The 23,450-nt window shown below is 38.8% G+C and overlaps 1 protein-coding gene across 5 annotated transcripts in view; it reads right to left on the bottom strand.

Annotated features, from left to right (window-relative positions):
- Window positions 1-19,779, bottom strand: part of RERG (RAS like estrogen regulated growth inhibitor) — a 113,152-nt gene extending 93,373 nt beyond the window's left edge. Inside the window, exons 1-2 of one of the 5 annotated variants that reach the window (XM_038576897.1) lie at window positions 19,641-19,779; window positions 15,686-15,850 (exon numbers count right to left, since the gene is read on the bottom strand). In XM_038576897.1, the coding sequence (XP_038432825.1) occupies window positions 15,686-15,746 (61 nt within the window). In that variant the 5' untranslated portion in view covers window positions 15,747-15,850; window positions 19,641-19,779. Of the gene's footprint in view, window positions 1-9,963; window positions 10,004-15,685; window positions 15,851-17,214; window positions 17,430-19,223; window positions 19,416-19,640 lie in introns of those variants that run through there. The other 4 variants (XM_038576899.1, XM_038576900.1, XM_038576898.1 and 1 more) reach the window with 4 other exon arrangements.
- Window positions 19,780-23,450: the final 3,671 nt, after the last annotated feature.

A 23,450-nucleotide genomic window follows, 5' to 3' on the forward strand; every position in this document is an offset into this window, starting at 1 on the left:
AATAGCACCACTATAATGTAATTTGAATTACAATATAAAATGAATTATCAATTATCGGATTAAAAATAATTGGCAACAATAAATGATGGTAGTCCCTTGCAGTTATAAGCAGCATCATACTTTAACAAATTTATTGACCTATAAGTCTCCAGCAATAATTAATCACAAATTATTCATAGCAGATAAAGGATCTTGAGTTATCTGATGGGATCCAAACCTGCCCAATCTGCCCTCATAAAATGTTTGAAGCCTTTTGGCATTTTGCCCTGTGTAGGAGCCTGATTCTTTCAGCTATTTGGTTCACAAGAACATCTTGTATTTCAGTGAAGAAAAACAACACTCTCCTATTGTGACAAATAATGGAGGAAATCTCTGCAATCCAATATTTCTAACACACATCATTTTAAAATTTTGACTTGACTATATATTTTCCTTAATGTTGACATGCTAGGACTTTCATGTTTTTAAAAAGCTTCTGAGTTTTGCTTTTGGGGCTCTTCCAGGTCAATTTATTAGTGTATCCTCCCTTCCCACTGAGGATATTTAACACACTTCACATTTTTCACATATGCAATGTTAGGCTCTTCTGTCTTTATAATTTCCATCTTCTTCCTAGCACCTCCTTCACATACTGCTGGGTCTCAAAAGCCAAATGAGAGGTTTTAGCATGAAATCATAGGCAGAATTTGGAATAGAAATATTATTTTTAAAACTGAGCCGAATAAAAATGTAATATAAGGCAATAAGATCTCTTAGTAATCACCGTCTTCTCTGTTCTGGTTCCTCATTTTCCTTAGTAATGGATCAAGTAAATAAAGTAGTTTTCATAGATACCAAATTATCTAAATGAGTGCTTCTAAGTACTGAGGAAGAGAAGGGGGGCAGGAGAGGGAAAGAAAACACTCATGGAGTATTTCTAGTATTGTGGTTGACATTTTGTTAGAAAACTTCACAAGTATCATAGATAAAAGGACAGACAGTGAAGGCAAAATGCCTGGGTTTGAATTCCACCTTTGCAAGAATCCAGTCACTACCTGTGTGGCCTGGCACAAATTACTTACTCTTTGGGACCTCAAGCTACCCATCTGTAAAGAAGGGATAGTAATAGGGCCAAATCTATAGAGCAGTTGAGGTAATTATTTGGGGTCATATGTGTTGTGCCCTATAATAGTGCTTGGCTTATAATTGATGCTGTAAGCATTAGCTAGTTATTATTATTGCTGACTATTATTAGATCTCATTCGGTTTGGGTGCACCAGAGCCCACATATAAGATAATTATTATCATTTGTATTTTACTGAAGAGGAAACTGGGCTCCCCAAAGGTAAGTAAGCTAATCACACACACAGTTCCCAAATGATCTGTTGGGCTCCAAGACTGTGCTTCTGCCACTGAAGGGAATGAGGACTGCTGAACTAGCTCTGGGCATATTTTAGAGGACTTTTCCTGGAACTGAACCAGCATGATGGTGAAAGCTCTTCTCTCCTGACTACCATTCAGTTCCTATCTCTTTCTTTCACTTTGTTGTCCTTTTCCCCCCTTCTAATTCCCAACATTCATGACATATGTGAATTGGTATGAGGAAAACATCATAATCTTGAAAGATAAGAAATAAGAGAGAAGCCTCCTTCAAGGTCTCTCCAAGTATTTTCCACTGATTTCTCTTCCTTTTCTCAATTCCTCTAGCATTTATGGTCTGAACTAAACTGCTAGAACATGTTATGTATGATCTAAATTGCTAAATTGCAATTATACCTCTATAAATTTCTGATAAGTAGTTTATCAGATTTCACCTTTTGAAAACTCATGAAGAGTTCCATCCTTTCTTGAAGGCTCTCCTTCTGTATTCCTCCCCAACTGTCTTTCCAAATGGGCCCTGAGCCAGAATTGAGTAAAAAAATCAATCATTCTAAGATCTATAGCTTAGTTGTATCCATGCAATGCAATTGGCATTTTGTCCATGTAATTTCATGGTTTTGATAATACGTTGTGGTTATATAAAATGTTATCACCAGGAAGAGCTAGGTGATGCATACACGAGAACTCTCTGTACTGTTTTGCAACTCTGACAATTCTTTTTAAAAACATTTCAGGATAAAAAATTATAAAAATCAATCATTCTGCTGGAACACAAACTATCACTAGCTGATTTCTAATTGTAAGTCATACATATATCCAACAAAGCACTAAGGTCTTGGAAGACAAAAACAAGGATATAGTTCTCTGGACTTCCCCCACAAATATTGACATTATAGATAGGAGGACGGAGAGAGTGGAAGAGTTGGGAACATAGGAGGAAATTTCATAAACATTTGTAAATTGATAAGTGAGAGACAGGAAATCATGGATTAAATTTTGGGACTCAAAGATCCAAATTCATGGTTGCTATGCTCCTGTTTTCATCTCTTTTGGAACACTGTGGAAAAATTAATTTAAGATTATAAAATATTTGAATGGAAAAATGTCCCTGACATTGGAACAGATAACCATTACTCATATCACCATGCATGGCTGAATCTTCCTTTAAAACCTCTAACTTAACATGTGTTGCCAAATGACTAGGAAGCTGGCTCAGTTGTTAGATTCAGTTGTAATTTATGGGGTTCATAATGCACAAAAAAGTCAAATAGTTTTCAGACAAATAAATATTCACAATTTTTTATTCTTTTTAAATTTTTGGCTTTTCCTCTTAAATTACTGCCCAATGGCATAAAACAAAAGAGAATTTAAAAAAATATTTTAAAAAACAAGGAAATGCATCATTGAGAAAAAGATGTTATCTTTCTACCCCAACAGTGGAAACTTAGGAACTTTTGTCAATAATAGAGTTCTACATACCATTCCATAAGTTTTATAAATGCCACTGTCAAAGAGCAGTTAAAAATCATTTTTCCAAGTCATTGTTCCAAAAGTAAAACTATCTTACTTTAGTTCTACATTTGCCTTAACTTGACACGGTGAAGCTTGGTGTTAATGAAAAGTTCAAGGTTATGGGTTCAATTCCTATGTGGACTGCTTAGCTTCTCTCAATAGAAAGTTCAGTATTGTGGTCTTAGGCTATATGTTTAATTTCCAGACACTTAACAATGCAGTTTAGCTGAACTGACCCCTACTATTGTCAAACATCTCATCTCAAAACCAAAGCTCAGCATGTCACAGTTGTTGAAGTATATATTCTTTTTTTAAAAGAAAACTTACCATAGAGTGAAAAATTCTAGTTGTAAGAAACCTCAGAAAAACCTCACATTTGCTTTGTCCCAGAGAGTATTTTTGGCTCACCTAATCCACTCACACTCAGATTAGCCTCATGAGGGCAGATAGCCCATCCGTTTTTTTACCACTGTATCACCAGTACTTATGGCAGTGACTGGCACTCACTGTTTCTAACACACAGCTGGAGAAGAGCTCCATGCATTTTCAATGTTGCAAACACCTATTTCAAATGGAAATTGAGTACTTAGCAAGCTTAACACAATGGTTCCCAAAACGTGGTCCCCAGACTAGCAGCATCAGAATCATCTGGGAACTTGTTAGAAATACAAATTCTCTGACTCTACTACAGATCTACTGAACCAGAGCCTCTGGGGATGGGGTCCTGAAACATGTATTTGAACAAGCCCTCCGTGTGATTCTGAGGTAGGCTAAAGTTTGCTAGCAACTGGGATAACCCAATGAAGAAAATCTCTTTCCAAACTCAGTGGGGATTTGCAGTGGCAGTTCCGAATCACATAAATCCTTCCATTTTAGTGCAGAAGTGTACATTCAAATCCTGGATGAGTGTCTGAAAAATTACTTCCTTCCTTTTTTAAAACAAGATTTATTTATTTGAAAGAGAGAGAGAGAGAGACTGAGAGTGCTTGTGGCCTGAGTGTGGCAAAGAGAGAAGAAGAGAATCTCAGGCAGACTCTATCTCAAGACCCTGAGATCATGACCTGAGCTGAAATCAGGAGTCAGATGCTTACCTGACTGAGTCAGCCAGGTGCCCCTAAAAAACAACTTTTTGTAGAGAATAGATACTTGGACCAATAAAAGCTGATCACGGTTATGCACTTTATATAATGATATACCTTGAATCCTAAGAATATGAGACAAAAACAAGAAATGCTAAATATAACATTAAGCAAGGGATTATAACTGTAAGCCATCCTCCCACATCACTCTTTCTAAGGCAAATCTAAATAGAATTTATTTAATGAACACAGAAGTAATGTGATATGCTGGTAATGTCCTCACACTTAGAGCCAAAGACCTTTGTTTTTCTTTACTGGCTATAAATTACCCAAAAAAACTCATTGGGATTCTTAATCATTTCAGTGAGCTAAATTATACCAAAGTGGAAAATTCTATGCATGAATAAGAGCATCAAGGGCCCATAATGTTTAAAACCAACATATTTCTAGATGACAGAAAATAAAGAAGGGTGATACATATACTAGATCCAAAAGTCTCCAGAATAGGCCAGGAGAATAGATGAAATCTAACGAAACTATGTTTAAAAGGATGAAAATAAACTTCTAACCTGGGTTAAAGATTTTATTTATTTATTCATGAGAGACACAGAGGGAGAGGCAGAGACATAGACAGAGGGAGAAGCAGGCTCCCTGCAGGGAGCCCTATGGGGGACTCGATTGCTGGACTGCTGGGATTTTTCTTTTTTAAGATTTTATTTATTTATTCATGAGAGTCAGAGAGAGAGAGAGAAAGAGAGAGAGAGAGAGAGAGAAGCAGGCTCCATGCAGGGAGCCTGACATGGGACTCTATCCCAGGACTCCAGCATCAGGCCCTGGGCTGAAGGTGGCGCTAAACCGCTGAGCCACCCAGGCTGCCCTGGGATTTACACCCTGACCTGAAGGCAGACGTTCAACCACTGAGCCACCCAGGCATCCCTACACCTGGACTAAACGTACAAAAGTATAAGTTTGGGAAGATTTGACACAGCAACACCATATATTAAAACAAAACTAAACAAAACAAAACAAACTTCATTTGCAATAACCTCCCCATGAGCCAACAGTGCATCTGCTGTCACCCAGAAGGCAACAATGACCTTAGGATATCTTAACAAAAGCAGGATGTATAGCCACAGATTCAGAGCTGTGCTTTGATCTGGTCTGGATGTCCCATTTCTGAAATGTCTGCATTCTCCTCCAGGTCCCATACTTCATGGGGTGCACAGATCAAGTGAAACAGCCAGAATGGTGCTGTGGCTAGAAACCACTCTCTGTAGGGCAAATGCAGTAACTATGAGTAACCAGACTGTGGAAGAGAAAACTCAGCATGAGTCCAGGCACGCTAGCTATCTTCAAATGTCTTAAGAGCTGTCACAAGAAAGAGGCATTGAAATGCCCCCATGTAACTCTGAGGGTAAGCTTCAAGTCAATGAGTAGAAGCTAATGAACTACCTTTGGTTCCAAAGGTAAAGTAACAAGCAGGAATAACTATTGTGATAGTTTTATGTACCAGTTTGGCTGGGCTAAAGCAGTGCCCAATGATTTAATCACAGATTACGGTAAGAGTAACTGTGAAGGTACTTTGTGGATGTGGTTAACATCTACAATCAGTTGACCTTAAGTAAAGGAGATTAACTTTAATAATGTGGGTGGGCCTCATCCAATTACTGGAAGGCCTTTAGTGCAAAAACCTAGGTTTCCAGAGTGAAAGAAATTTGGCCAAAAGATTACAACATTAACTCCTGCCTGAGCTTCCAGCCTGCCAGCTTGCTCTATAGATAACAGTTTTGCTAGCATAAATAAGCAAATAAATAAATTGTGTGTGTGTGTCCTTATTCTGTTGGTTCTGTTTCTCTGGAACAGATTGCCAACTGTTCAAGGATAGAATGGTCTACATCAAGTCATACTGAGTTCCTTTCACTGGAGATATTCAGGTGCAGCTGAGGAAATGACCTTAGTTATAATAAGGAGATCATTAAAATATATCTCTGTTAATAAAATTATAAAGCATGGATAGCCCACACTGAGTCTAACTCAATTTATTCATTTTATTGAGGATCCAGTCTGTGTCAAATATTGTGTGAGGGTCTGGGGACATAATGATGAGTAGGTATATACCTACTGTTCTCCTTTGTTGGAATGGACATGAATTTTGTAGCATATGCAACTACTCTAGAACATAAAGGTGATGTCCAACAGATACTTGTTAAATGAGTAACTGAATGAATGTGAAATATATTCTAAGATTGTAGGGAAATATATAGATACATACATTTATATATTATTTTTTTTCTTTTTTTTCATTTATATATTATTTGAGAAGCCTTTCAATTAAAAATATTTTCATAAAAAAAATAAAAATAAAAAAAAAATAAAAAATAAATAAAATATTTTCATGTCTTACACTTTAATTTTTTAATAAGGATAGGATTTGATCCTCAAAAAATATATATACCATGTCACGCTTCCTTCCCCAATAAGGCATAAGTCTGAATTACTTTCCTAAACTCTTCTCGCATATTGACCTCTTCCATACTGATCCTCAAAAAAAAACCCCAACTCAATGTTTATTCATTTCACATATTTCAAAGGGCAAACTCTTAAGGCATAGAAACTGCTCCCTCGGAACAGTCTGGAATGTTATGTACTCGGTAGAGGAGGAGTAACAGCCATCTGCGGGACTGTGTGTTCTCCTCGGGCTTCCAGCAATGGGATAGTCCGAGAACTCACCATACTGTTTGTCCAAAAAGAAATGTGAAGGAACTATAGGGGAAGAACTACATAGACTCTGACAACAAGAGCATGATAGTATGAAGACCGAATTCATATCACACTTGTAATTTTTCAAAGTACTTTCAAAGCTTCCTACTTGTATTGCTATATAAATAAATAAGCAAGCAAGCAAGTAAATGTATATGATAAAAAGAGGTATGAACAGGAAAAAGCTGAAGTGTTTTTTTTTTTTAAGATTTATTTATTTATTCATGCGAGACAGAGAGAGAGGCAGAGACACAGGCAGAGGGAGAAGCAGGCTCCATGCAGGGAGCCTGACATGGGACTCGATCCTGGGTCTCCAGGATCACACCCTAGGCCGAAGGCAGTGCTAAACCTGAAGTTTTAACCCCAATTCTTTCAGTAAGTACAGTTGAGCGCTTTTTTATAAAAAAAATGAGATCATATTGACAGGACATAGTATAAAACATTCTTTTGATAACAATGAGAAATTTGAAGTGCCTGGGTGGCATAGGTGGTTAAACATCCAACTCTTGGTTTCAGTTCAGGTTGTGATCTCAGGGTCATAAGATGGAGCTGCACATTGGGCTCCATGCTCAGCGGAGTGTCTCCTGGGGATTCTCTCCCTCTGCCCATCCCACCCATGCTCTTTCTCTAAAATAAATAAATAAATAAATAAATAAATAAATAAATAAATAAATAAATAAATCTTTTTTAAAAAATAAGAAATGTATTCCTTAGCAGAGGATGATTCATCAGTTTTTTACACTTGATTCAATGCTGTAAGACATGAAATACATTATAGGGGAACTTTCTTATATACGCAGGTTGCTGAGAATCTCACAGATAGCTGTCTTGGCTGGCAACACACCCAGGAGTCCCAGGAGGATTTGCTATGCATTGGTTATTTATTGATTATTGGAAATTTCTTATAAAAACAAAACTCATCAGGTTTTACAAGGTTCATATCCTAAAATTCCAATGATCACCTCATTTCCTAAAAGGAGGTGTTCAAAAGAATGTGGAAAAGAATGAGGTGATACAGAATGAAAACATTTAGTAGCAAAACTGCAAGAGTCATAAACTAGGATTCTAGACTTGGCTGTGCCCCAAGAAGCTGGGTGATCTATGTAACAACCTCTCACTCATAGGTATGTACAGAAGCTTTACATATTTGCTTGCTCCATGCTGAAATTACCTTTCAGACTGCTTTGTGTTTATAATGTAACTGCTCTCATTTTTTAATGGGATGGAAGAAATTATAGCCGGTTTTCTGAAACCACATCAATTTTCAAAGGCAGCTGTAGCAACAGAGATGCGTTTGCACTGGAATTTTGGCTTCAAGGACAGTACCACTTTGAAAATTTGGCTGATTTCCCCAAACTCATAAGTTGGAGAAATACCAGGAATAAAAAGGGGAATTACATGGATGATTTACAATTTTCTTCACTCCCTTTCCTTAAAGTTAGTCCTTGTCAGTTGCCAAGAAAACAAGTTGAGAGCAAAATGGAACCAAGCGATGACTGACAAGTAACTACAGGAAACTATTCCAATGAATAAATTAGCCATAAGTTAAAAATAAAGGACACCTGAATTTTAATAATATATTCCAATAGAAAAATGCAGGGACAGAGGTATGTCCTTTTGGCTTTGATAAACATCTTGATTTTGTTTTGTTTTGTTTTCCACATTGTTTCCTCCTTCATTATATTTTCCTTAACAAAAATCTAAGAATTGGTCATTGCCAACCTAAAAGACGCTTACCCACCAACTAACAACTGATTTTGATTTTAATTTCTTCTTTCCTTTTAATTATTTCTTTTTCTTTCCTTTTACTAAACCCTCACCATTTCCTATCTTTGCTTTTCTTCCTGGGCATACAATAAAGGTCAGTATGACTTATAGCTTGCACCAAAGTCTGGTTTTTACACATACACCTGCCATTTGAAAATACCCTTTTGTTCCTGTTGGGATAGAAGAAACAAATGAAAATCAACTCACCTAGGCTGTTCATCTCTTTTTGCTTTTCTATGTTTGCAGGTAAAAGAAAGTCTTAATGCTTGAAAGCCACAGGTAACCATATCATTAACATTTTATGACAGGAAAACAGCTAGTTTTCTAGCCCCATCCAAACCTGTCTCAATGCCAACTTCCTCTCGTTGGCCTAGCCCTTTAAAAGCCAATTTTTTTCTCTAACCCCCAACTAACTATACAAGGAACCACCAATGGGCCTCATCTCTGATAATCCTTCAAATTCAACAACCGCCTAGGAAATGCATGCACACACACACACTCACACACACACATACATGTGTCCAGGAGCTGTGGAATTTCTGTACCCACCTTTAGACACAATCTGTCCCTCTTCTTACCCAAATTTTTAAAGAAAATTTACCATTAAGGTTATATAATTTTAAAGCAAGAATGACCAAGAACTTGAAGAGCTGATTGAGAATTTAAGTAGGTAACAAAACAAAAAACAAAGTAGGTGCTACAGGAGTGTTGTCAGTGCAAATCACATGTGCTTTCATGTGATATACACAGCTGAGGCCATTTCCTATACTTGTGGCTTTGAAACTGGACCTGGAGCCTACATGTTATTGAAGTCACAGATCAACTTGTTTTATCTTCCCAATGAGTTCATTTTAGTCACTATTTGGCTGGGGGTATCACTTTTATTTTCAAACATAGAAGCATTATAGAACAACATTAAGTTTTGCCTAGTTTTTATGTAATTGAGAAAGCATGCAAAATAATTATATGATCATAATGAGATGCTTATATACTCCAAACTGCCTAGATCTTTCTCTTCTTCTTTCAGAAGTCCTTTGAAAATGATGTTCAAGCATCATACTACGCCATTCTCAATAAATGGAACGAACTGGCATATAGCTACACATAGAGAAAAACTTCTAAAATACAAGGTTGGGGGATGCCTGGGTGGCTCAGTCAGTTGAGCAACCAATTCCTAGTTTCAACTCAAGTCATGATCTAAGGGTCATGGGATCAAGTCCTGCATCAGGCTTCAGAATCAGCAGGGTGTCTGCTTGAGATTCACTTTCCCTCTTCCCCTCCCCCAAGCTCACACTCCCTCTCTCTCTCTCTCTCTAACATAAATAAACAAATATTTAAAATGCAAAGATTGGTTGTATAACATAAGGAAACTGACCTCCTCAAGATACTTTCGATATTGCTGTTTTCATTTAATATATGTGCAATCTCATGTACATACCCCAGCCATAAAGCACACATATATGTTAAAGCAGTATTTGGTACTTACTAGAAGAGTCATATTTAAAATCAGAATTGTCTCTGTCCCACTAAAAAATAAAATGAAAAAAAAGGTTTTCAAAACTTTTTTATAATTGAGAGAGAGAGAGAGGAGAAAAGCAAACAGAACAAGGAAACAAATTAAAAAGGGGGAAAATAAATCACTCCTCTCTGTGCCAAGTAAAAATATATCACAAGTTTGTTTGTGTTCAGCCCCCAATTTATAACTCAGCAATCTGAATCTATGAACTTAAGCCTTCACGGATGAGTGCACCAATTGGCTTTTGAATTAGAGGATAGCATTACTCAATTAACTTTGAGACTAGCCCTTTCAAGAAATATATTTAGCGATGGCACAACAATATTTCAATTCTAAAATGAGAATGTCAGCTGTGAAACTAAATTTAAAATTTCAGTGGCTTTTCTCTCAGCTACTCCCGCACTTACTACAAATTTGAATAAGATGAAGCCGGGAAGCATTTAAATAAATATGATGTGCATTCTAGGTTTTATTGCAGGTAGCACTGCTTTAATCACTTGGAGCCTGTCAAATTATAGGCTGACACACACAAGTAAGGAAATCTATGTCCCACATGCCATGTTATTAGCGCTCTACTCTCAGCCAGTGAAAGGAAATGTTTACCCTGCTGGGGCAAGAGAAAATGGAATGGGCTGGGACACTGTGGCTCTGTGGTCTGCAGCATCCCCCACAGTGCTCACCATGCTGAGTCAGCAAGCAAGCTCCCCTGAAGACAGAACTGTAAGGTAAAATTAGACAGAAAAGGAAAGAATCCTCCCAATACAGAAGACCATGTAAATACTGATATATATATAATATATACACACACACACACACACACACACACACACACACACACACATCACATGTTCCTTCAGTGCTCCTTAAGAATCAACATATTACTAAATTTTGCCTGTGCTAACAACTCTTCTATGGTCAACCTGTCAACCAAAAATTTCTGGTTAGTGTTAAATTCTGTTTTAAACACAGAGGGCTTATCTATTATGTGGCTTAAGAAGCTGTCTACTACATACCAGAAGCACTTTCAAATTTAAGGCTGATGATTTATTGATGACACAAACATATTTCTGGCTGTTTTTTCAAGATATAAGCCACAAGAAGTATTGTTATGATCACTAGTAGTCACACCATAATTGACATTAACCAGACTTTGGATTCAAAAGACAGAGAAAATTGGATACTGCTGAAAATTTGATATTGCTGTTTTCATTTAATATATGTGCAATCTCATGTACATAAATGTACACGTACAGAAAATCTGTGTGTGTGCATGTGTGTGTGTATGTTTGTGCATGTGTACATGCTTAGGGTATGCAAAGTAGCAATATAGAATTTTTGCCTTATAAACTTCCTGAATTTAATGAAAACTAAAATGCCCACTTGAATGTAAATGTATCTTTGATTGCATGTTTTCACTAGAAAACTTACAAATCAAAATGAGCATACCTCGAAAAGCTATAATATTATAAGCTAATACTGGAGCATTTACTACGTGCCAGGTGCTTTTCTAAGACATCTGCATCTAATAGGTTATTCAATACTAACAATTCTTTGAGATAGGCACGATTAGATCCTTTTTAAAAAGATTTTATTTATTTATTTATTTATTTATTTATTTATTTATTATGTATTTATTTATTTATTTATGAACATGTGAGCAGGGGGAGAAGCAGAGAGAGAGGGAAAAGTAGACTCTGCACTCAGCATGGAGCCCAATGGGGGGCTCGATCCCACAACCCTGAGATCATGACCTGAGCCAAAATTAAGAGTTAGAGGCTTAACCAACTGGGCCACTCAGGTGCTCCTATATCCTTTCTATAGTTGATGGACTTGAGAAGTTAAGTAACTTGCCAAAAAGTTCCCACGTTCACACCACTAATAAAGTGTAGAATTGGAAGTCAGACTAATAGTGAGACCCCAGACCTCCTACTCCCAACTCCAGTCTACACTGCTCTCTAATTGCAAATGGACAACATGATCTTTATCCCAATTTCTAATTTGGTAGTGAGTGTGGGGAAAAAGTAGATGGTACATGTAAGACTTGAAGCCTCTGAAGCAGTGCAATCAGAGACACTCCATTTCTACTTTCCAAGATCACAAGCTGGCTCCCTCCAAGAATGCTTCCTCTGCTGGGTGTCTGGAGAGAAACAGATTGTTGAGCCCATGGGAAGATCATGATGATCTGTGGGGAGGCATTTGAGAAAACAAGGAGCTGCAGTGACATCCTAGCAGGTATAACTTCGTACAGACTAAAAAAAAAAAAAAAAAAAAAAAAGCTACGTATAAGGTGGATACAGACTATAAGTGAGATCATAATGCTAAGAGTCTTTCTCTGATTGAATTATTTCACTTAGCATAATACCCTCTAGTTCCAACCATGTCATTGCAAATGGCAAGATTTCATTTTTCCTCACTCATATGTGAAATTTAAGAAACAAAACAGAGGGCCACAGGGGAAGAGAGGAAAAAATAGAATAAGACGAAATCAGAGAGGGAGATAAACCATAAGAGACTCTTAATCAGGGCAGCCTGGGGGGCTCAGCGGTTTAGCACTGTCTTCAGCCCAGGGCCTGATCCTGGAGACTCAGGATCAAGTCCCAAGTCAAGCTCCCTGCATGGAGCCTGCTTCTCCCTCTGCCTGTGTCTCTGCCTCTCTCTCTCTCTCTCTCTCTGTCTCTCTCTCTGACTCTCATGAATAAATAAATAAATAATCTTAAAAAAAAGAGACTCTTAATCATAGAAAACAGACTGAAGGTTGCTGGATGGGAGGGGGTGGGGGGATGAGGTAACTAACTGGGTGATGGGCATTAACGACGGCACGTGATGTAATGAGTACTAGGTGTTATATAAAACTGATGAATCACTGACCTCTATCTCTGAAACTAACAATACATTATATATTAATTAATTGAATTTAAATTTTAAAAGTTTTTAAAAAGATTGATACAGCCTGTAGGATAGAAAAGTGAATGTGTGGTACAGTTACTGGTAGAGATATCATATATCTATATTAATAAAGAATTAGAATAAACATGAGTTAAATAGTGCTACTATCAGGTTTCAGTGTTGATAAATACGAAGTACTCTCTGGTTCCTTTCACTTAATTATGCGAAAAACTCTCAGAATTGTCTCCCATGCAAAAGTCAAACCAGTACTACCTTTAAATGTGAGGTGTGGTCACCAGGTCTCAGGAAGACAGTCTAATGTCGAAATAGGTAAACACTGTGTATCGATGACAGACAAAAAGCAATTGTTTAAGGCATATATTCTATCATTGTCATTGTCGCCTACATGAAAATAAATACAAATGGTAGAATGTATATAAGGTGGATGGAAAAACCAGTCCAAAGAACATGCATTAAGAATTATAAGACTTTCCAGTTAGAAATTTAGTGAACAAGTCCAACTTCTGTATTTTACATAAAATAAAACCATGGTCAATAGAATCTAGATTGTGCATGCAGGTGTAGCTTCAGCTGTGGGTGTGAAGAACTGCCCCTAGAGAGAATTATGGAGTGAGAAGACATAAAATGGGTATGTAGGACCCTGAAAGCCCTGGGCTCTGAGAAGTGGGCCAATGAAGAGCCCTCCATGAAAGCAGCTGGTTAGAGACAATGGAGCCATAGCAAGAAAGCCAAGCAATGTGAAGTCATGAGAGCCTGGGAGGGAAGGAATTTTAGGAAACAGTAAGTGAGTGGTTGTGCCAAATAGTAAAAAAAAAAAGTTCTAAGAAGACTAGAACTAGGAAACGTTCCTTTAGATTTGTCGGTTATTGATCAGTCATGACCTAGCAAAAGCAGTTTCAGAAACATGACTACAGTGGAAGATTGCCATGTTTTAGGTAATGTATGAAAGGTAAAAACAGTTAAGACAGTAAGGCCAGAGCCCACATTCTATAAGTTTGGAAAAGAGAAAAAGATGGTGCAGTGGTCAAAGAAATGCTTAAGGGGAAACTGTTGGTGGAGAATGAGAGAAATAATTGAAGCAGTAAGAGAAACAATTTGAGAGAAGACTAAAGAAATAGGTAGAGTTCAGGCTGATGAAGCTTGATGAAGAGGATGTATGGAGCTTGCTCTGAGACAGTAAAGATAGGAAATGGGTGGCTATACATACAGCTAGTTAGTTCTCCCCACCAAAGTTTAATTTTTATGCTTAACTTTCCCAACCATATGGAATTGATTTTGGTAAATGATCAAAGTTCTAAAAATTCCCTTCTTTTACTGCCTATGGTAAGGTTTGAATGAATGAGTAATAAACAGGGAGCCCCAGGCCTAGACCCTCCACTCACGAAGGACTCAGACAAGCTATTGTTGGCAGCACAGGCTCCCACACAGTCCCTTCCCTTCTTTCTCCATGCACTGGAACAGCTTCCTCATTCTCCAGATCCTTCCACCAGCTACGGAAATTAGGTTCTCACGCCATCGGAAAACACTGAGGAGATTAATGGGGAGGAGTTCAACTATCTTCAATCTTGTGAAGGCAGTTTTTAAGCCTTGCCAACTATCTTATTTTCTTTGTTTGGTTTCTGCCAGAGGCAAGAGTGAGCAGTAAGAAGAAAGGGTGACGCAGAAGAGAGCACTTTTTAGAAAATTAAAAGAAAAAGAGAGAGAGAGAAAGACTTAGAATAGGGAAGATTTACTGCTGAACTTAAACCAGAGAGCTGGATTAGAAAAGAGAGGTTGGTCACAGAATTAAAAACTACTCATGTGTGTTTATTTAAGATTATGTGGATTACCTATTATATTGGACGACCCAAATGCATTTCCCTCTATACACAGGCTCCTACTAGATATCTGTTTGAGTCTTTTCCTAAACCCAGAGCTCTGTGTGCAAAGTCAATTATGGTTCTTTCCTCCAGTAAGAGATCAAGACAATGTGGTCTAAGAAGCCATGTTGCCCTTAGATTTTAGCAACATCTACTTCAGCAGTATTCTTTAATTATAAAGTCTGAGATACATTTTTCAAAATTGGATCAGATACATTTTCACATCTGTAATTTCCCCCTTAATCTTTAAGGTCTTACAAGACTTTTCTTAGGTGAGGAATAAAAAAAAAAAAAAGTCTCTGAATTACTAGTGTAAGCCACAATACGATCATTTAAATTCACTCCAGAGACACTGGCAATAGCTATCTTGCTTGAGGTCGTGAATTCTACATTTTCCCCAATCCTAACCCCCAAATTTTAGAAGTGCTGGGTAATAATGCAATTCTGTTTCTTGAAAGGATATACTCATTCAACAAGGATTTATTAAGCACTCAACACATGCTTGACATTGGGCTGGCTGCTACAAATACCGAGATGAACGAGATACAAAGTTGGTCCCACAGGATCTTGCATAGAGAAAAAAGGAAAACTATATTTTTTCATTTCCACAATCTGATTTCTTTGGAGGTTTATTTTATACACTTCCTCAGAATACCAAGACCTATGATATATCCATTGCTTTGTGTATTGTTGGCAGAGCTGCTTCATCATCAATAAGCAAAAAAGTACATAAACCTGGTTATGCAAAGTAAAAGTTCTAGATAAAGAGAAAGAGACTTCACCTAAAAGAGCAACACATGAGACTATGAGAAATGCCAACCATCATCCTGTCTAATCCCAGGAGGCAGTATCAAAGACACACACACACACACACACACACACACACACACACACACAGAGTACGAAGACTATAACAAAAAACTTACCTGACTTGCCCACACCTGCTCTCCCAAATATTGCCAGTTTGACCTCTGCACTTTTAGCCATGCCGGGTGTCCGTAAATAATTCACTGTCGTTCAAACTAAAAAGCTGAGAAAATCTTTTTGCTTCCAGCCTTAGGATTCACCATATCATTGTAAATCTGCAATCCCTGAACAAAAGAGATTTGGAGACTCATAAGTGACTGAAGAAAGGAATTAGTGTTTAGTAAGCACCTTATACATGCCAGCCACCATTCCCTTGATCAACATTTTCCATTTTGATCTCCATCGCAATCCTGTGAAAGGGTGATAGTCCTTTACCACAAACCAGTCAACTAATAAGTGACAGACTCATTACCTGAACTCAGTTCTCTTTGGTTCTAAAACATATGCATTTTCATACAAAATAGCATTATTTAAGTCGTGTTTTTATGAAGGCACTGTTTTTTGGTCACTAACTGATAACAAGTACTTGAAGTATGTGAATACTTGTATTTATCATGTGTCATTAAATACCCAATACACAACTCGTATGATGGGGAGAGTCACATTTGGAATTCTTTCTATTCCATAGGGCTGAATAATATATTTTCATCTTAATCTATCCTACTGTAATGATTGGATTTGTACTTCAAGGTCAAATTTGGGCTCAGGAAAAAAAAAAAAAATTTGGGCTCAGTTCACACTAGATCACATGATTGGGTCATGTGACAGGTATACATGTTCCAGGAATTGATATATACTATCTAGTTTATATTTTTATATTTTTCTGGGCACAATGCCCCTGGTACACATATTTGATTCCTTTTCTATAACAACTTTAACACTGAACACTGTTCAATACTTAGGAAATGACATTACATACAATGTAAGCACATTATATAGAGGTGAGTGTTGTAGGAATGACAACTAGGTTCTTAGTACCACGAATATGTGAAGTTGGAAAGAGCCTTGGGCTCAACCGAAGGAATCCTCCAGCCATCAGACAACTGTCTCGCGTCTGATTTACCACTTGCGGGAACTTGGGGTCAGTGCTGGTGAGTAGACATCAAGTCAAATTTTTGTTTACATTCATTCAGAAGCCTTCACGTAGCCTAGCAGCTATTAGGACCCTCTGTCCCATCCTAGGTTACTACTTCCTAGGAAAAGGAGACCTGGACCTTCCCTTGTTCTTTATGAGCTGTATGGTCTTGTTTTTGACTCTTGCCTGCTCTCTCTCTTTTTTTTTTATAATAAATTTATTTTTTATTGGTGTTCACTTTGCCAACATACAGAATAACACCCAGTGCTCATCCCGTCAAGTGCCCCCCTCAGTGCCCGTCACCCATTCACCCCCACCCCCCGCCCTCCTCCCCTTCCACCACCGCTAGTTCATTTCCCAGAGTTAGGAGTCTTTACGTTCTGTCTCCCTTTCTGATATTTCCTACCCATTTCTTCTCCCTTCCCTTCTATTCCCTTTCACTATTATTTATATTCCCCGAATGAATGAGACCATATAATGTTTGTCCTCCTCCGATTGACTTATTTCACTCACCCACCAGTTCCATCCACGTTGAAGCAAATGGTGGGTATTTGTCGTTTCTAATGGCTGAGCAATATTCCATTGCCTGCTCTCTTTACCACACGCAGCCCTCTTTGCTGGTACTTGTCATGTGATCACCAAAAACATGGCATCCACTGCGTTCACTAGTTGAGATATGACCTGACAAACTAACCTATCAAAATTCATCACGATTCTCTCTATTCTTGGCACCGTGGCTGCACAGCCACTCACAGCAAGACTCACATCTCTCACAGGAACTGGAGACTCCCTCGTTCTGAACTTCAGCAATCAGGGTTTTAAGCCTAAATATAAGACTTCACTCTCATCATGTTAAACTTAATCACATCAGTGATTCATTCATTTCATCCTCTCTTCCTTTTTTTTTTTCAGACTGCAAAGATATTTTTGCAACACAAATCTGTTATCTAACGTGTAAACGGCTCCTGCCAGGGTTTTGTCATCTACAACTTTTCAAAAGAGTTTCTCAAAAGAAAGGATAAGGTAAAAATCCTCCTGCGAAAAGTACTCTACAAAGACATTAATGCGTAATTGTTTTCTTCCTGATGTATCTTAGCCATGGACTTGGACCTAACTAACTTTGAACTTGCTGATTCCCAAAGGACCAGAGCTTCCTCTGAAGGATAAAGAGGTCAATATCTAAATTAGCTATTGTTTATCTCACCCCCAGTAACAAAAAAAATTTCTCTGTAATCGCTAATAGTATGAAAACCAGAAGCTTTAACATCTGCAATTTGTCCAGGCCCCTACTTTTGGCTCAAGATAAAAGAATTTCCTTATTTGTCATTTTAATGTATTCATTAAGGAAAGACCCTATGCTTAAACCTCAGAGTCTCATCACAGAAGCATCACAAAAGCAGAATATATTGAGATACATAACTATATAAATTCTAAATGAGAATGGCAAGCATTTCTTTGAAACATAGACCATGGGAGGGTCTGAAGCTTGTATAAACAACAATTTGTTATTTCATGCAAAATCGCTCATTCCCATGCACATAAAACCTAAGTAATTATCTATCTGATTTATAGTCATGAAAGTAGCCATCAAATGTGATTTGTAAAAAAACATTTGCTAAGTCAAGTATTTCATTAACTCCCAAATGGCCTCAGCAGTACAGGAATTTCACATAAGAGAGAGAAATTGTGTAGGTTAATTTTTTCACTTATAAAGATACAGCTGCTTATTGTCAAGCTTATGTTTAGAAAAATCACTTAAAGGAAGACACAAGCTGACATGTACCTTTCAACAGCTTGTTTTTCACATAAAAATGTGAGGTTACATTTGACAAAGATATAAAACAAAGATAAATGTGCAAATTGTTGCAACAAGTGACCTTTTGCCAATTCCTGATGTTCAAAATAGTTTATGATCCAAGATCTTCCATAACGTGGGCCTAAAAACATTTGTTTTAATTATTGTATAGTAATATCCTGGCTGGGTCTAGGAGCTGCCATCGACTTACTATGTGGATGGTGCTTTCCTAACACAAAAACTTCTGAGTTTCTATCGCTCCTAAAACTAAAATCACATGTAAATATTTAAGAGATTTAAAGCATAGTGATTGCCCCCCTCAACACATAAAAGAATTAAAAGAAAGCTTAGAAAGAAGAAGAAGAAAAAAGAAGCTAGCCTCCAAATCTTAAGTCATTATTAATACATTCATTGATCATTCCACAATCATGCTAACCACAGACAAACAAAAGTGGCTACCTTCCAGGAGCTTACAATCTGTTAGACCTGTGACATTTCGGTCACCAATAACCTGATTTTTTTTTTTTTTTTTTACATTTATTGAAAGAAAGGATTCATTCATCATTCCCAAGACTATATTTATCAAAATTTCTGCTTTCCACTTCCTCTCTGGTGGGTGGGTGGTGGGGGGGTAGCAAGCAAGCATCTTTATAAGATAACAGTTTTTCTAACTTCTGTATTTGTCATCAAATAAAGCGCAGCTGTTTAGGCAAGCAAAGCGTCTAGCCTGGTGGTGGGAATGAGATCCTCTTCTCCAGCTCTGAGATCAAGTTCTCCTCCTCTCCCTTCCTCAGTTCTCCCTCCTCTTGCAACGCAGCCCCCGCCGCGACCAGGGTAGTCGTGCAACGAACGCCCTGCGGGGACAGCTTTGCTCCAAAAGCAACAGGTCTCGCAGAGTGATCACCAAGCCCGTCGCGGACGGCGGGCCACCCGCTCTCCACCTGGAGCGCCCTGCCCTGCAGCCTGAGTCAAGAGGGCATTGGCTCCGCCTGGCCGGGAGGGCGCTGGCAGGCTCGGGGCGCCGGCGCTCACAGCTGCCTCGCTCTCCGCGAGCCCCAGGCCAGGACGGCCGACCGCAGGCCAAGCGCTCGGGGGAAGCGGGGTCGTCCCGAAAGAGCCACCTGGGCGCGTGCGTGACACTCACCTGTTCACACTCTGCAGGCCCGGGAGAGCCGCGGTCCCCCGCAAGTTGGGAATCGGCCCCCCGGGACCGCGAAGCAGCGCGGCCGCGGCCGGCGTTCCCCAGGCTCGGGGCCGCGGGGGCGCGCGGGAGCCGCCGCTGCAGCTGCGAGCGCCGACGGGGCGGCGGGGTCTGGGCGCGGGCGCGGGCGCGGGCGCGGGCGCTCGCCGGGACTGGCGGCCGGGGGACTGCGGCAGGACGCGAGCTCAGCCCGGCCGGGCCGCCGAGATGCTGCAGTGAGGCGCGGCGGCGCCCCCTGCTGGGGCCGGGGCGCGATCCTCCCGCGACACCGGCCCCCGCGCGCTGCAGCCCCGCCGCCTGGGGCGCCTTCCCCGCTCCGCCCGGCCGCCGGGTCCCCCCCACGAGGACCTCTCTCCTCGCTTGAAACTCTTGGCGTGAAAGCCTCGCTCTCTCCGAAAGCCTCCATTCCTTACTTCCGACGATGCTTACTAAGACATCCCCTTGGGGCACCTTTGAGTTCTCCCCGTGCTACCCAACAGGAAATTGAAAGGAGATAAATAACTTGTCCAAGGCTAGTAAATGGTTGCAATGAAATCCAGGCCGGATTGGAAGCTGAGAGATGCTAGGAGCGATCTAAAGTACTGAATGTAATGGAAATTTATAGTTATTGTCATTTATAGTTATATATAGTTATAGTGACTAATACAGTTAACATTATAATACTATATATAGTTATACAATACTATATGGCGTAAATAACTAATATAGTTATTTATAGTTATACATATCTGACAAAGCTCCAAAAGCTTCACCATCTCCTTTCCATGATGGGCCTTTCTAATGTTTGAATAGGAGTCACACTCCACCATCCTCAGAACCTAACGAAGATGATTATTAATATTGGTGCTGCACTAGACCTGCTTTCATCCCTCGTCTCGTTTGAGAGTGACACCCTCCCTTGAGCACTAGTATTATAATTATTAGCCTTTCACAGATGAGGAGGTGAGTTTCGGAGAGGTTAAATGATTTCCCAAAGACTATGAAACTTCGGATCAAAGGAGCAGGAAACACAAGGCTATTATTTCATGCCTTCAGATTTGGGGTGTTCTTACCAGGATACTAGGTGGCCTCCAGAAAACCATTGCAATATAGAGCAGACAGGGAGCTAGCACTCAGGGAACATCTGCAGTTCCCTGATGGGAGAGATGTAACCAGGAAGGCAGTTTCCAGGGCCAGTGCTGACCTGGGAAGCCACTGTTCTCAGAGTCAAGGGCCAGACTGAATGGAGATGCTGCATGGTGGCACAGGTAGGAATTGCCTAGCTGTTCAGGTGTCATCCTCCCAATCCTTTGAGAATGCACCAATGTTTTATCTTCAATGACTTTCGTGACTACGAATCTGTTTCCTCTCCACAACCCACACCTGGATAGGATGAGCCAGTTTTGTGTCCTGTAGCCTGTTAGCTGTCCTCATGTGTGCATTGTGCTCCTTTTTATTTGCCTGCTCCATTAAACCTGAACTTCCTGAATGTTGGGATCTAGTGTAGGTATCTCTGTATTTCCAGCCTCTACCATTGCGCCTGGTGCATAATGAATATTCAAGAGACAAGATGTTGAGTGAATGAAAGGAAAGAACCAGTTGTGAGAGGATAGGCTTGATTTTTCTTACATACAGAATTCAGAATGGAATAGCCAGTAAGGAGTTGAATGCCTAATGGGTCTGAAGTTTGGGAAAGAGGCCTGAGACAGAGATTTCATCATCTGGGCATACAGGAAGTCTTTGAAGTCTGGGATGTGGAAAGAATTGTCTAGGTAGATGATATAGAATTTTAAGAGATTCAATTACACAGAATCTTATGGCATTTGTGTTCGGATATAACATGTTACCTTCTTCCCCTATCAAGTTCTGTATTTCTGAATATTTATATTTATTTCTACCAACTTAAGTTGAAATGAACCCTCAGCCCCTCTTATCTAATTGGAGTTATTTAAAAGTCCCCAAACCAGGCCTTTCTTGAAGCAGTTCTTTGGGATCGTGTCTATGGACACTTTCCCTCCATATTCCCCCTCAGTCAATATGGGCCAGCACTCCTCTGTCAACTAAGGAAGTTTTTGCAGCCATGTTTCCAGTTCTTGATGTACCACACCAAGAGAAATTAAGGATTAAACACTTTAATCCATTGTGTTATATCTTCAGCACATATCCTATATTCATCGGGAGTGTTTCCTTTGTCTCAAAAGCAGCAAAATGGAGCCACTCCCAATGAAGATGCCTGCTTCAGGGATCAGTAAGAAAGACAGAAGACATTTTGCATTTAATGCTCCTCAATATTTGCCTTACTGGGCAGAAATTCCCCTGGGGAAAGATCTTATCATACTTAAATCCCTTAGACTGGCTGCAGGCTTAAGCTAAAACATCTAACATAAAACTAGTAAGTTGTCAGTATAACCCCCAAACACACAAAAAACTGGAATTGTGTGTGTGTTGTGTAGGTGCTAATCATGCTCATTGCAGATTAATTAAGTAGTAGAAAAAATACAAAGAAATAGAAAGTCACCCCCAAAGTCACACTATCCAGAAATAACTGCTGTTTCCTCAAGAGGGCCATCATTGTTACCATAATAGAACAGAGATGAATGAATATATGTGTTAAATGTCATTACAGCCATGCCAAATGCTATTATGCTATTTTAACAAAAAAAAAAATAAATGCCATTTTAATTTAAAAGTACACTTAATAAAGCAGAAGATAAAGAAATTAAAGTGAACCTTAAAAGATGGCTGAACTTTAGATGTTTCCTCACCTCACAAGATATTTTATCTTAGGGATTCTTCTGAGGTTAAAATTACTACACCAAATGAGATCTGAATTCATTGTTTAACCATATATTCATTTCTACTTTTATTTATATGGTTGATTTTTTAAAAAGATTTTATTTATTTATTCATGAGAGACACAGAGACAGAGGCAGAAACACAGGCAAAGGGAGGAGCAGGCTCCATGCAGGGGGCCTGATGTAGGACTTGATCCCAGGACCCAGGATCATGACCTGAGTGGAAGGCAGAGGCTCAACCACTGAGCCATCCTGGTGCCATGTAATATAAACTTATATAGTTTATATTTAACCATTTATTTGTTTTAGTCAGTATCATTACTGTTTAAAAAGGAGGAAATTAAACATAAATTTAAAAAAATTAAAAGGAGAAAATTAACTCTCCTATTGTCTCTCCTATTGTCTCTCAATAAAATAAAATTAACTCTCCTATTGTCTCTCAATTCCCCTTCCTTCTTCCTATATTTTTACTTCTGTATTATTTTTTTATTTTCAAGATTTATAATATTTACCCTTATCCTGCAATTCTAATTCCCAGAGTGATCTCAACTTAGTTCTATATTTAAATGGGATAAACTTATTTAATTATTTTACCAGTTTTTCTACTACATACTTTTTATTTTGATTAATCCCTTCATTTCTTCATTAAGTAATATTTTTAAGAAGGTCTTATAGATGCTGTAGCATGTAATTGAGCATAGCCATCTCTTCCTTTCCTTGTTTTCAACTTATTCTGTAATTACCCTGCATTTGTTTACCATGATCTTTTCCTCTTTTTCTTCCTGTGCAAAGTACTTTTATATTTATTGTATGTTTGTTTTTTTAAATCAAATATCATATTGTCTGCGATACATAATAAATGAATTCTAATTCTGTACCTACCTTAACTGAGACCTGTTTTTTTCTCTATGGAGCAATGGTTTGAGTACTGAGCATTCCATTTCATCCCCCATCCTAAGATGACAACATCAAGCTAAGA

The sequence above is a fragment of the Canis lupus genome, chromosome 27 (assembly GCF_011100685.1).
Source record: "Canis lupus familiaris isolate Mischka breed German Shepherd chromosome 27, alternate assembly UU_Cfam_GSD_1.0, whole genome shotgun sequence".
Taxonomy (NCBI): domain Eukaryota; kingdom Metazoa; phylum Chordata; class Mammalia; order Carnivora; family Canidae; genus Canis; species Canis lupus.